General features: G+C 38.8%; 1 protein-coding gene across 1 annotated transcript in view; it reads left to right on the top strand.

Annotated features, from left to right (window-relative positions):
- Positions 1 to 12,470, top strand: part of LOC124616761 (fanconi-associated nuclease 1-like) — a 148,404-nt gene that overhangs the window by 72,200 nt on the left and 63,734 nt on the right. The window contains exons 6-7 of the mRNA XM_047145145.1: positions 3,863 to 4,046; positions 8,492 to 8,719. Of these exons, the coding sequence (XP_047001101.1) occupies positions 3,863 to 4,046; positions 8,492 to 8,719 (412 nt within the window). The remainder of the gene's footprint in view (positions 1 to 3,862; positions 4,047 to 8,491; positions 8,720 to 12,470) is intronic.

Here is a 12,470-nt window from a genome sequence, read left to right as displayed (position 1 = left end):
TCCATAGTATGTCCTGTGGAAATACAATGTTCGGCTATGGCCGACTTACTGGGCTGTAAAAGGCGAGTGTGGCGCTCATGTTCAACGCAGCGGTCATGTACTGTGCGTGTTGTCTGACCAATGTAGGCTTTCCCACAATCGCAAGGTATTTTATAAATCCCTGCCTTCCGTAATCCCAGATCATCCTTGGCTGAGCCCAGAAGAGCACGAGTCTTTGTAGGTGGCCGGAAGATTGCTTTCACACGATGTTTCTTTAAAATTCTGCCTACTTTCGATGAAATGTTCCCGACATATGGGAGAAATGCTCTGGACTTAAACACCTCCTTTTCCTCTTGATCTTGTGGGTGGTCACGTTTTTTCCTCCTTAGAGCAGTACTGACCTGATGTGCAGAAGATCCATTATGTTGAAATACAGATTTCAAGTGCTCTAATTCGTCTGCAAGGCTGTCTTTATCAGACACGACATGTGCCCTATGCACCAACATTCGAAGGACGCCCATAGTTTGTGACGGGTGATGACAGCTTGACACCTGCAGGTACAGGTCCGTATGCGTGGGTTTTCGATAGACGGAATGCCCCAATGACCCTTCCACTCTGCATTTAACCATGACGTCCAGAAATGGTAGGCAACCATCCTTTTCAACTTCCATCGTAAACTGAATGTTTATGTGGATGGAAGAAGAAGAGCTTTCACGGTTTTTACAACATCTGAATTCCATCCACACAAACATTCAGTTTACGATGGAAGTTGAAAAGGATGGTTACCTACCATTTCTGGACGTCATGGTTAAACACAGGGTTGATGGGTCATTGGGACATTCCGTCTATCGAAAACCCACGCATACGGACCTGTACCTGCAGGCGTCAAGCTGTCATCACCCGTCACAAACTATGGGCATCCTTCGAACGTTGGTGCATAGGGCACATGTCGTGTCTGATAAAGACAGCCTTGCAGACGAATTAGAGCACTTGAAATCTGTATTTCAACATAATGGATCTTCTGCACATCAGGTCAGTACTGCTTTAAGGAGGAAAAAACGTGACCACCCACAAGATCAAGAGGAAAAGGAGGTGTTTAAGTCCAGAGCATTTCTCCCATATGTCAGGAACATTTCATCGAAAGTAGGCAGAATTTTAAAGAAACATCGTGTGAAAGCAATCTTCCGGCCACCTACAAAGACTCGTGCTCTTCTGGGCTCAGCCAAGGATAATCTGGGATTACGGAAGGCTGGAATTTATAAAATACCTTGCGAGTGTGGGAAAGCCTACATTGGTCAGACCACACGCACAGTACACAACCGCTGCGTTGAACATGAGCGCCACACTCGCCTTTTGCAGCCCAGTAAGTCGGCCATAGCCGAACATTGTATTTCCACAGGACATACTATGGATTATTCGGCCACGAAAATCTTGGCCGTGATGGCGGCTTTTTATTGAATAAGGCCTGGGACCCGTTGATTTCTTTAATTTCAATCAAAAGAAAACTTTTTATGGCTTCTGACATGTCGAGCGACAAGTAATTTTAATTTTAATATTGAAATTTTGCATTTTATTGTTTTGGACACATCTGCGTGCATGTTTTACTTTTTTTCACGCATTCGTTTGCGCTCCATAGATGCAGTAATATTGTAGAGGGCCTTGGAATCGACACGTGGCGCGCATGCTACGGTAACTTGCGCATGCCCGCTGGCAGCACTTTTACGTATAAATAGAGCGACTTGCACTAGCAATCTCCAGTGTCAAACACTCGCCTGAAGATGGTTGTAAGGTTGTCAGCCGAAATATTGTGGAAAGAAGTTGATGAGATCTGACTGCAATCCCGAAATCTGGTGGAATATATGGGACATAATTGAGAGGTCAGTTCGTGCACAAAATCCTGTACTGGCAACATTTTCGCAATTATGAATAGCTATAGGGGCAGCATGGCTCAGTATTTATTCATGGGCTTCCAGCAGTTTCTGGAGTCCATTCCACATCGAGCTGCTATGCTCTTCAGGCAAAAGAACGCCCAAAACGATATTAGGAGATATCCGATGACTGTTCTCACCTCAGTGTAACACACATTCATTAACACCTCTACTGTACTGGATTGCTGCTGTACACAAGATGAAATTAAGACTTATATTAGGCTGGAGGTCGTAAGTCTGTGATTAACTTTGTAGAAGGCTGTTATACAAAGGGGTTCAAAAGTTTTGCACAGTCGTCTTTTTTTTGTGAACATACTTGGAATATTTAGCTATAAGTTGGTATATAAAAGTATTTTCTTTTATTTACAGGTAAGCCATAATGTACTGTGAAGTAGATGTCAGGCTTCAACAATGGTCGGTGATGGAGTTCCTCTTCAAGACCGGTGATGACTCTGCTATATCAATTCACAGGAAGCTGCTCCCTGTGTATGGAAAGGACACTGTGGTTTGCAGCAGTATCCAGCGGTGGTTACAGGGGTTTAAAAAAGGTTATTTCTCTCTGCTGGACAATCCACAATGCATTAGACCACCGACGGCAGTGAGTGATGTGAATAAGGAGACCATTGATCAAATCATCCAAAATGACAGATGTGTGACGACATGACAGCTTGCTGAAATGACTCGTTTGTCGTTGGGTAGTGTGGTATCACTGTTACAGTCACTAGGGTACAGAAAAATCTGTGCACGTTGGGTGCCTAGATTATTGACAAGAAAAATGAAAACTATGAGGAAGAAAGTGTGCAAGGGTCTCATGAAGACTTTTACTGAAGAGTGGAAACAGCGTTTTGACAGCATCATTACCCAGGATGAAACAAGGTTGTTTTTGTCTGAACCTGAGAGCAAAACCCAATCCATGGAGTGGCGTCATCTGGGTTTCCCTTGAAAAAAGAAATCAAGACTTTCATGAAAAGCAGACCAAAAGATAATGGTCTCCTTCTTCTGGGATCAGTGTGGTGTCATTTTCATTGACTGTTTGGAACCTGGCTCCACAATTAACAGGGGCCATTACTGTTTGACATTGGACAAGCTGTGACATGCCTTCAAGACCCACAGACCACAGCTTCAGGGTCAGCTCATCAGACTACACCATGACAATTCCAAACCCCATACAGCCCTTATGACGCAGGAAATGGGTTGGAAAATTGTTCCTCATCCTCCCTACAGTCCTGCCTTGGCTCCGTATGATTTTTACCTCTTTGGTAGTCTGAAGACCCACCTGCTGCACAGTAAAACATTTGATAGTGAGAAAGACCATATTTCCTGTGTCAAGTGATGGTGTAAAAGTCAGTGCCCAGAATTTTACCAAAGTGCATTTACATCTGGAAAGAATGTTGGGCCAGATGTGTCACAGTTGATAAAGGCTACATTGAGTAGGCTCAATATATAGCTAATTGTTCCAAGTATGTTCACAAAAAATTTCATTCTCCTCCTGTGCAAAAAATAAAAAATAGAGATGACTGTGCAAAACTTTCTCAACGCCCTTTGTACTTTATAGTAGTAGCCTGCTTTCATCTGTTAATGTAAAACTTGACTTGTTCCCACATCCCTGAAGGCTCTCTCTCATGACAGGATTTACAGAACACATTGTATGAATTAATAAATAAATGAAATGAGTTAATGTTGTTACAAGTAATAAACATAAAACTGATGTTTAACATTTAAAAAAATTATGCTTTGAGGTGGAGGAGGAAAGTCTCTTTCTTCCTGACTGTGAGATTATGCAAACATTTTGTGATATTTATGGTTCAGGTTTCAAATTTTGTCTGAATATGAATTTTGATGTAAATTCTATTGTTGTACTCTCTCTCTCTCTCTCTCTCTCTCTCTCTCTCTCTCTCTCTCTCTCTCTCCTTCTCTGAAGAACCTGACCTAAAAGCAGCCATTTTTCCTAACAGAGTGCTCCTCAGAATCTGCCTCAGTGCTGCTGCCTTTATTGAAGATGCCAGAAATAAAATCATTATGCAGTGAATTCAATATTGCAACTGCAGCCAAGAACAAGCCACAGTTGATCAATGACCTATTGAAGCTTCAAGCTAGACAGAAAGGAGTGACAGGAAAAAGTGTTCCTCTTGTCTCCCGGTAAGTATTAATTTGGTATCATCTTAGTTAATGTGACATGGGAATGTGCCAAGTTAGTTAACAACAACTGTACATAGAAAATTAAATTATTGCTTATACTAGTGGGAAGTGATATAAATGGCAGCTTAGACAGAAAAAAATATGTCTAAGGAGGTGGTTACTCTGTACTACACACACATTCCAAGATGACTCCCAGTGACATGGCTGACTGGAGTAGCAGACCTGAAAAAAGTTGAATGATATACATCAGTATTCACTGACATGTTGCCACTAACTTAGCTAGCAGACAACACATTAATGCCCCTCTCCCTACGAAAGCAGAAGTGACACGTGGAGATAACAATCGCTGAAATGGTATGAGTGAGTTTGAAGTCACCATATTTATTGCCATGTTGGATGCCTTAAATGGAGTCTTGTCTGCTAGTTAATGTTGATAGTGACTAAACCCAGTTAATATCAATAATCGTCCTTTGGTTTGTGTTAGTTGAGTACCTCCTCTCTGCCTCCTCACCGAGAATGTTTTTAGAGTGTGCATAAAGTACAAAGAATTCTACACTAAAAAATGTGTCCACAATTCAGGCTAATTTTGTCTGTTGAATTGTGCTATAAGATGCAACTGCGTAAAAGGTGTCAGTTGTATTTTGTGGAATGATAAACCTCTGTAGATTAGATGTCTTAAAATTTTGTGGAGTAAATGCTGGTAATGTAGGCAATGCAAGGTGAAAACAAAGAAAGACAGTGTTGATGAAATGCATATCGCGTATTCCATAAAGAGCCGAAGACACCAGCATATTGTTCACTGGATCCAGGGTAGAAACCTTCCAGTCAACAACTGAAAGTTCTATTAAAAGACTTCCAGAGTGGTTCACCAAAAATAAGCTCATTGTAAACACTGAAAAACTGTATACGTCAACTCTCATTTACTTCCATAATCTAGCCGAATGCTGTTCAAGCATAATTAAAAAATGATCCTCTAGAAAACGTGAAAAAATTTTTGGTTTGTGGGTTCAGCAAGATTTAAAATGGGACACACTTGTAAATAATTTGTCAAAGAAACTCTTCTGTGAGGTACAGCCTAAGAATATTAAAGTCTACAAAAAGCAGAACAACATTAGTACAGGCATACTATGCATAGTTCCACTCTCTACCCCAATATACACGGAGGTGACAGAAGTCATGGGATAGTGATATGCATATATACAGATGGCTGTGGTATCATGTACACAGGGTATACAAGGGCAGTGCATTGGCAGAGATGTCACTTATACTCCAATCGCACATGTGAAAAGGTTTCCAATATTATTATGGCCGCTTGATGGGAATTAACAGACATTGAACATGGGATGGTAGTTGGAACTAGACACATGAACAGCCCATTTCAGAAATTGTTATGAAATTCAATATTCCACAAGCCACAGTGTCAAGAGTGCGCAATGAATACCTAATTTCAGGCATTATCTCTCAACACAGACAACACTCCTCCTGATGGCCTTCACTTAACGACATAGAGCAGCGGTGCCTGCATAGGGTTGACTGTGCTGACAGAAAAACAACACTGCATGAAATAACAGCAGAAATCAGTGTGGGATGTACGCCGAATGTATCCATTAGGACAGTGCGGCAAAATTGGGTGTTAATGGTCTGTGGAAGCAGATGACCTATGCAAGTGCCTTTGCTAACTGCGGGACATCGCCTGCAGCACCTCTCCTAGCCTCATGACCTTATCAGGTGGACACTAGACAGTTAAAAGCTCTAGCCCGATCAGATGAGTCCCAATTTCAGTTGTTAACAGCTAATGGTAGCGTTCGAGGGTGGTGTAGACCCCACAAAACCATGGAGCCAGGTTGTCAGCATGATACTGTGTAAGCTGGTAGTAGTTCCATAATGGTGTGGGCTGTGTTTACATGGATTGGTCTGAGTCCTCTGGGCCAACTGAACTTATCATTGAATGAAAATGGTTATGTTCGGCTACTTGGAGACCATTTGCAGCCATTCATGGACTTCATGTCCCTAAACAGCAGTGGAATTTTTAATGAAAAGTACCTTGTCACCAGGCCACAATTGTTCACAATTGGTTTGAAGAACATTCTGGACAATTTTTGCAAATGAATTAGTTCCCTGATTGCCCAACATGAATCCTATCAAACTTCTATGGGAAATAATAGAGAGACAGTTTGTGCATGAAATCGTTCATTGTCAACACTTTCCCAATTATGGATGATTGGTGAAGCACATGGTTCAGTATTTATGCAGGGGACTTGCAACGACTTGTTGAGTCCACGCAAAAGGATATCCGACATAATATTAGGAGTTATCCCATAACTTTTGTCTCCTCAGTGTAAGATCAATTACTGGGAACACTCAACTTTTAGCATAAATGTTTATAGAATGCAGAAAAACTCTAAGAATAATTTGTGGCCTTATAAAGAGAGATTATTGTAATTTCTACTTTACTGAGCTTTGTGTTTCAAATGTTCCATGCTTTTTCATAATCATTTATGAAAGTATAATGTTAACTAGGGAGCCTCTTGAAAACAGGAAAATTACTACAGAACAATAATATACACAAATTCTGTAGGAAAACTACTACAGAACAAAAATGTACTTGACTTGTGTACAAGACAGAAATCAGATGTGCACCAAACATATTGCAGAACAACATCCAATCAGAGGAACATAATTAACATTGGTGCCATACTACACAATAAGAAAACAGAGGAAATAAAAATTGTTACATACCCAATATTTAACATGAAATTAAAGACCTTCTAATAAAGTGCTATTTCTATTCTGAATTTCGTGGTATATAAAATAAATATGGCTTAAAAATTTGATTATAACAATAGGTGGCTAATTTTTTTGCCTACCATTTTACTGATACTATGTATTACTGTATCCTTAGTTTGGTCTGTCATTAAACAGTTACTGATAGAGTATAAAAATATCCACCTTCTTTCCTGCTGATTCTAAATATAACTGTACCCTCATTTTGACCTGCTAAATATCAGTTGTACAATTTGAGCTGTGTGATAAAACTGAACCAATAAAAAGTCAAATCAGATCATTATCACAGACCTTTCCAAAGGCATAGGTGATTTTTTTGATTTTTCTAATGCAAAAAAACAACTGTTCTTAAAAATAAAAATGGTCAAGACTTACTGCTCGTTTACATTAACCTTATCTCAAAATGTATGCATGAACAGAAACAAAGAACACTTAAGTTGGAATTAAAAACACTAACAAACAACAGGGTGTGTGAACCACAAGAATGACAATCACTCTTCTCTGTTTGAAGGAGTCTTGATAGAGAGTATGAAAAATCTACAAAAACTCAGTGTTATGCTTTGAACATATGAATCTTTGTGAATGCTACACACATTGAGTGATTTGAATTCTCTCCCCAAACACAAGTAGTTTTTCACTGAATCAGTTTTCTTGTTACATGTGTATTTTCTGTTATCCATCAAAAGTCAATCATGATTAAAATGTGGTCATTTTCTTTTACCTTTAAGGGTGAGAGAGTTATAAGTATGGAATTCATTACCAAGGACATTTCTTTTCTCTCCATATTGGACCTAATCATGAACACTTCATAGACACATATTCCGTGAAATAAATCAGTTGGCATGTATCGGATTTTACATTGAATAAACTTTCCTGTTTTCTTTGTAGTTGTATATTATCTGTTTTTCTGTCTGCTTTCAATATTAATTTCTTTTTCTGATATACTGATTGACTACTAAGCTGTCATTACACAGTAATTAGCAGAAATCTCACTTTCCTCTTTCATAATCCCTTTCTTCTAGCCTTTATCTTAGTTTCGTCAGGGGACTGAACTTCGAATTTTCAAAATCTTATGTCACTTACATGGCCTATGTATCCCAACCACTTGTCTTTTTTTTTTTCTAACTACATTTCATTGTAGTCCAGTCTTTCCATTCTACTAACTTTTATTACTTTTGTACCTGTTTTATAATGTCACCATTCTGATTAACTCTAGCACTGATTGGCATGGACTGTGGGGAAGTGAATTTGATGTATCAAATAAATTGAAAAGGAGGAATGTAGAAATATAAGGAAATAGTATGTCGGCAATATATTTCACATAACATTGTAGGTATAAACAATATTATGGAAATAGGTACCTCAGCATTTGTGTACTAATAATTTTATGGCAACTCTATCTCTCTATTGTCTTACCTATCTGTATACAGTGTGCTGGCTGTGTACTAGATAACTGTTTCTCTTGTGGAGTTCCAGGCTAACAGCTGTTACTATTTTTGCTGTTAGCATCAGTTGCTCTTCTCATCTCCTATTTAAAATGATGTTTGGTTACTAAATTCTAGTTTGTATATGATGTAACTAATTATAAAAATTGCTGTTAACAAATTTATCATTAATAAAATTATTATACCTTGGAATTTATTGTGGATTTAAATTTACAGCATTGTACGAGCACTAGGTCCCTGTGTGAAAGCCAGTGATAGTTTACGTTCACTTCTGTCACGGCTCTTCTTAATCACATCACTTGGTTGTGCATCAGCTCCTGAAGATCGAACTCTTGCCTCGATGGTGTTTCGTGTGACAAATGTTGAAACTGGTCGTGTAATTTACCCAAATTGTGAAGTCATACGCAAGAGTGTGATATTTCCCACTCGGGAACATTTACTCAGGTATGTCCTGCAATTATATGACTTTTGTTAGAAAGGAAATCATCAATATAGCTTCAAATAGGAGTCTCACAGACATCTTTTTTCATATTTTTCTTTCCATGTTACTACATATTTTTAAACTGAATATTGCACTACACTAATTTTTACCCCTGCTATTGAATGGGCACATAAAATTTCACTTAAAATAATGTGGTTTGTTATGAGAAACAAACCAACACCTTATGTCAATGTTGAATGTTGCAAGAAGCATACATTGAGCACTGTCTGTTTGCCCTGACTCCATCTACACCTTGCAAAAATGAAATTGAAAATATCTGCTGAAATGCTTGAGAAAACACACCTAATGCTTTTAGCAGACACACTTGGTATATATGGATGCTTATGCGTGCCTTCCAGTGCATCTGGAGTGAATTGAACTAAACTTTTTAAAAATGTGATGCAGGATTCAAATTCCATGTGGTTAAGACCCTCCTCTTTGTAAGAGTGACCTAGGAAAGCACTTGTATGCAGACAAGGAGAAATTTAAACCAAATTTAATATAATATGATTTACTATTTAAATGTGTGTGTGTGTGTGTGTGTGTGTGTGTGTGTGTGTGTGTGTGTGTGTGTGTGTGTGTGAAGGAATCACTGCTGACTCTTCTTTATTTTAACATATTCTGACAATAAATTATAACTGCTATTAATCTAGTCACTCTGATAATTATAGCAATTACTTCTACGTTAGATTGAATATGTGAATGTCTATTAGGAGACAAACAGCTAGTTTGAAAGAAGCCACTGCTCTGTGCGTTAAACAGTCTGCTGGTGTTTTGTATAATACTTCAAACAAAGTATTTACTCTATACAGATCACTGTCTGTACTTTTCTCAGCTCTACATACACTGTGCACTTTTTCGATTTTGAATGCAAAGTTACCCCACTTTCACGTTTTCCATTTGTACATTTTCGCACTTTTACGCTATTATTTTTACTCCTCCACAGTCATTTTTGTCGCACTTATGCATTGTAAAGACTAAGAAATCATCTTGAAATGTTTCATATATGGTTTGGCCAGTGATTGTTGGTTTGCTGTCGGCTTGCAAAGCCACAGTTATCATTGTGAGTCTTAGCTCAGTACACATGGTGACACTGTTGTTGTTGACCTTGTGGCAGTCGGTTTCAGATCGTATAACTTGGCGGAACATTGTTCACATTCCTCCCAATAGTGGCCTTCACACGATGCCACTCAGGGGTGCTGTTGACCAGCCAAGCAGTTGGTAGTCCCTTATGAACAGTCAGCATGAGATGTCAGTAAAAACAGCAGCAGTAGTGGCAGCATCAAAGTTGCTCAAAGCAACAGCTCCACCTGTTCTCACTGGCGGCATGACATGTCGTTTCATGTGAATGCCTAAGCGCTGCAGAGTAGCACTTCTCAATGGCGTTGTGTAATGGGGCCCCGAGAAGAGAAAATACAGCCTACAATCCAACAATTGCACAATACATACCTGTGACACTTGACAGTAGTGTAAGCAGGTGGAGAGCACACTGAGTGGAACTAGGAGTGTTTTTGCAAGGGGTGAACTCAATTTTTTTGTGTGTAGTTTCCAATTTTCATGCATGAAAAAATGATGAGTTCGTAACAAAATAAAAGATGTCTTTCCATGCAGAAGATAGTAAACATAATTGAAGAAAAGCAAAGAAGTCCTAGAGAACCTAAAGTAAGCATCGCAAAGTGTCTCAAAATCCCACATTCTGCCTTAACTTCCATGCTGGCCAATGAAGCGCCATACTGGCCAATGAAGTGCAGATACAGTCAGCTACTTCAAAAACTGGGCCAAATGGTGAGAAATGCATGCATACCCTGGGTGGAAAGTTTACAGACGTGGAAAAATGTTTACAGACTTGGTTTCAGCAACAGCATGCGGCCAATGTACATGTTTCAGGTGCAATACTGAAAACAAAAAGGCTTCAGAATTTGCAAAAAAGTTAATTGTTGAAGACTTTCATGTTTCTTCTGGTTGGTTACAACACTTCAAAGTAAGATGTGGCATTACTGGCTGCAGAATTTGTGGGGAGGCGAACAGTGTGAATACTGTCACCGTAGAATGTTGGCAAAAGTACGCTCTCCCAAATATAGTTGCAAAATACAGTGTGAAAGATATTTACAACACAGATGAAACATTACTTTTTTTAACTTATTGCTGGAAAATATTGGCATTTAAGGATGATCCCTGCTTTGGGGTAAACACAGATGGCTCTGATAAACTTCGCCCACTGGTGATTGGGAAGTCAGCAAAGCCTCGATGTTTCAAGGGCATAAAGTCGTACCCCACTGAGTACGAGTCAAACAAGAAGGCATGGATGACTGCAAACCTCTTCAGGAGTTACTTCGCTAAGCTTCATGCTTAGGTGCATTGTGAGAAGAGGAAAATACTTTTGCTTCTAGACAATTGTTTGTCTCGTTCTCTGGCACTACAGTTCAGCAACAGAGAACTGCCATTTTTTCAGCAAATTCCAGGAGCCCTGTTCAACTTCTGGGCTTGGGCATCATTGATGTCATAAAAGCAAAGTACAGGAAAATGCTGGTTCAACATGTCATCACACATGTCGACAAAAGGAAGGAAATCCTAAACTGGGAGTATTGCAGGTAAACCAAAGAAATGCATTGTATGTTAGGGCTTTCTTTACACATACACTACATATTTATAGCACTCCCTGTCAGTTCCCTCTGAACTTCACTAAACCATGTTGCTTTTCAATTTATTTTTCTTATCTAGGCAATGCAATAAAAAGGGACTGCTTGTGGTCAATTGAAGCCAAACACAATACACAAGTGCTTTCGAAAAGATGGAAAGATGAAACTCAAGCTGGCTGCAAAAATATTGAACATCTTGATGTAGATTTCGATATACCAGAAGACAATGACTGGCCTTGTGTTTAAAATGGAATTGATTTTGGATAATTTTGTTGATTGTGATGCTGATACTGCCATGTGTTGTGTACAAAATGAGGCTGAAATAATTAAAGAAATAGTGCCAGTATCAGCTGAAATAAATAGTTCTGAGGAATCCAAAGAATCGGATGCTGAATCTGTGAACCCTCCCAGTCTGACTGAAGCACTTATTGCATTGGAAGTAACACAATGTTACATATGATCAAGAAACATTAGTGATGACTAGATGTGCTCAGTGATTTCATATGAGGACTTGATTTATGTATTTAGTATTCATTCCAAAAAACAAGCCACAATTGATTCGTTCTTTAGACTTAAGTAACTTTCATTGTCCTTAACTTAGGCATAACCCTATTTGAACTACTGTACCTATTACTGTACATCTTCCATGTCCACACAACTGAATTTAATAGAAATATATTAAGAAGTTTCATTTTAACATTAATCTCACGTGTACATTTATTTTATCATCCCCCTTCAAAAACATATAAACGAAGTTTTACTGGACACACATCAAAGTTTTGCAGAATTTACACCCTGGGATCCAAATAATTTAGTAAATTGTAAGAGTTGCTAAAGAGTTATTCTTTTATTTTGTCTCTGAATATCCCCAGATTTCAGTTTCCTGCAAACTAAACTGGGAGCATCTCACTTACCAAACTATGACGAAATTAAGCTCAGCAGCTTTTACATTAAGGATGCTCCCTTATATTGGTTAGCAAATGCTCATAGAGGTAGTTTGTTTTGCTTAGTACACTCTTATCGTGCCATATGAAATCACCTTCTAGGGAACTCTCTTCTTATTCAAAAATATTCA

The sequence above is a fragment of the Schistocerca americana genome, chromosome 5, assembly GCF_021461395.2.
Source record: "Schistocerca americana isolate TAMUIC-IGC-003095 chromosome 5, iqSchAmer2.1, whole genome shotgun sequence".
Taxonomy (NCBI): Eukaryota; Metazoa; Arthropoda; class Insecta; order Orthoptera; family Acrididae; genus Schistocerca; species Schistocerca americana.
The sequence above is the reverse complement of the archived record's forward strand: the minus strand, read 5'-3'. Positions and strand labels throughout refer to the sequence as shown.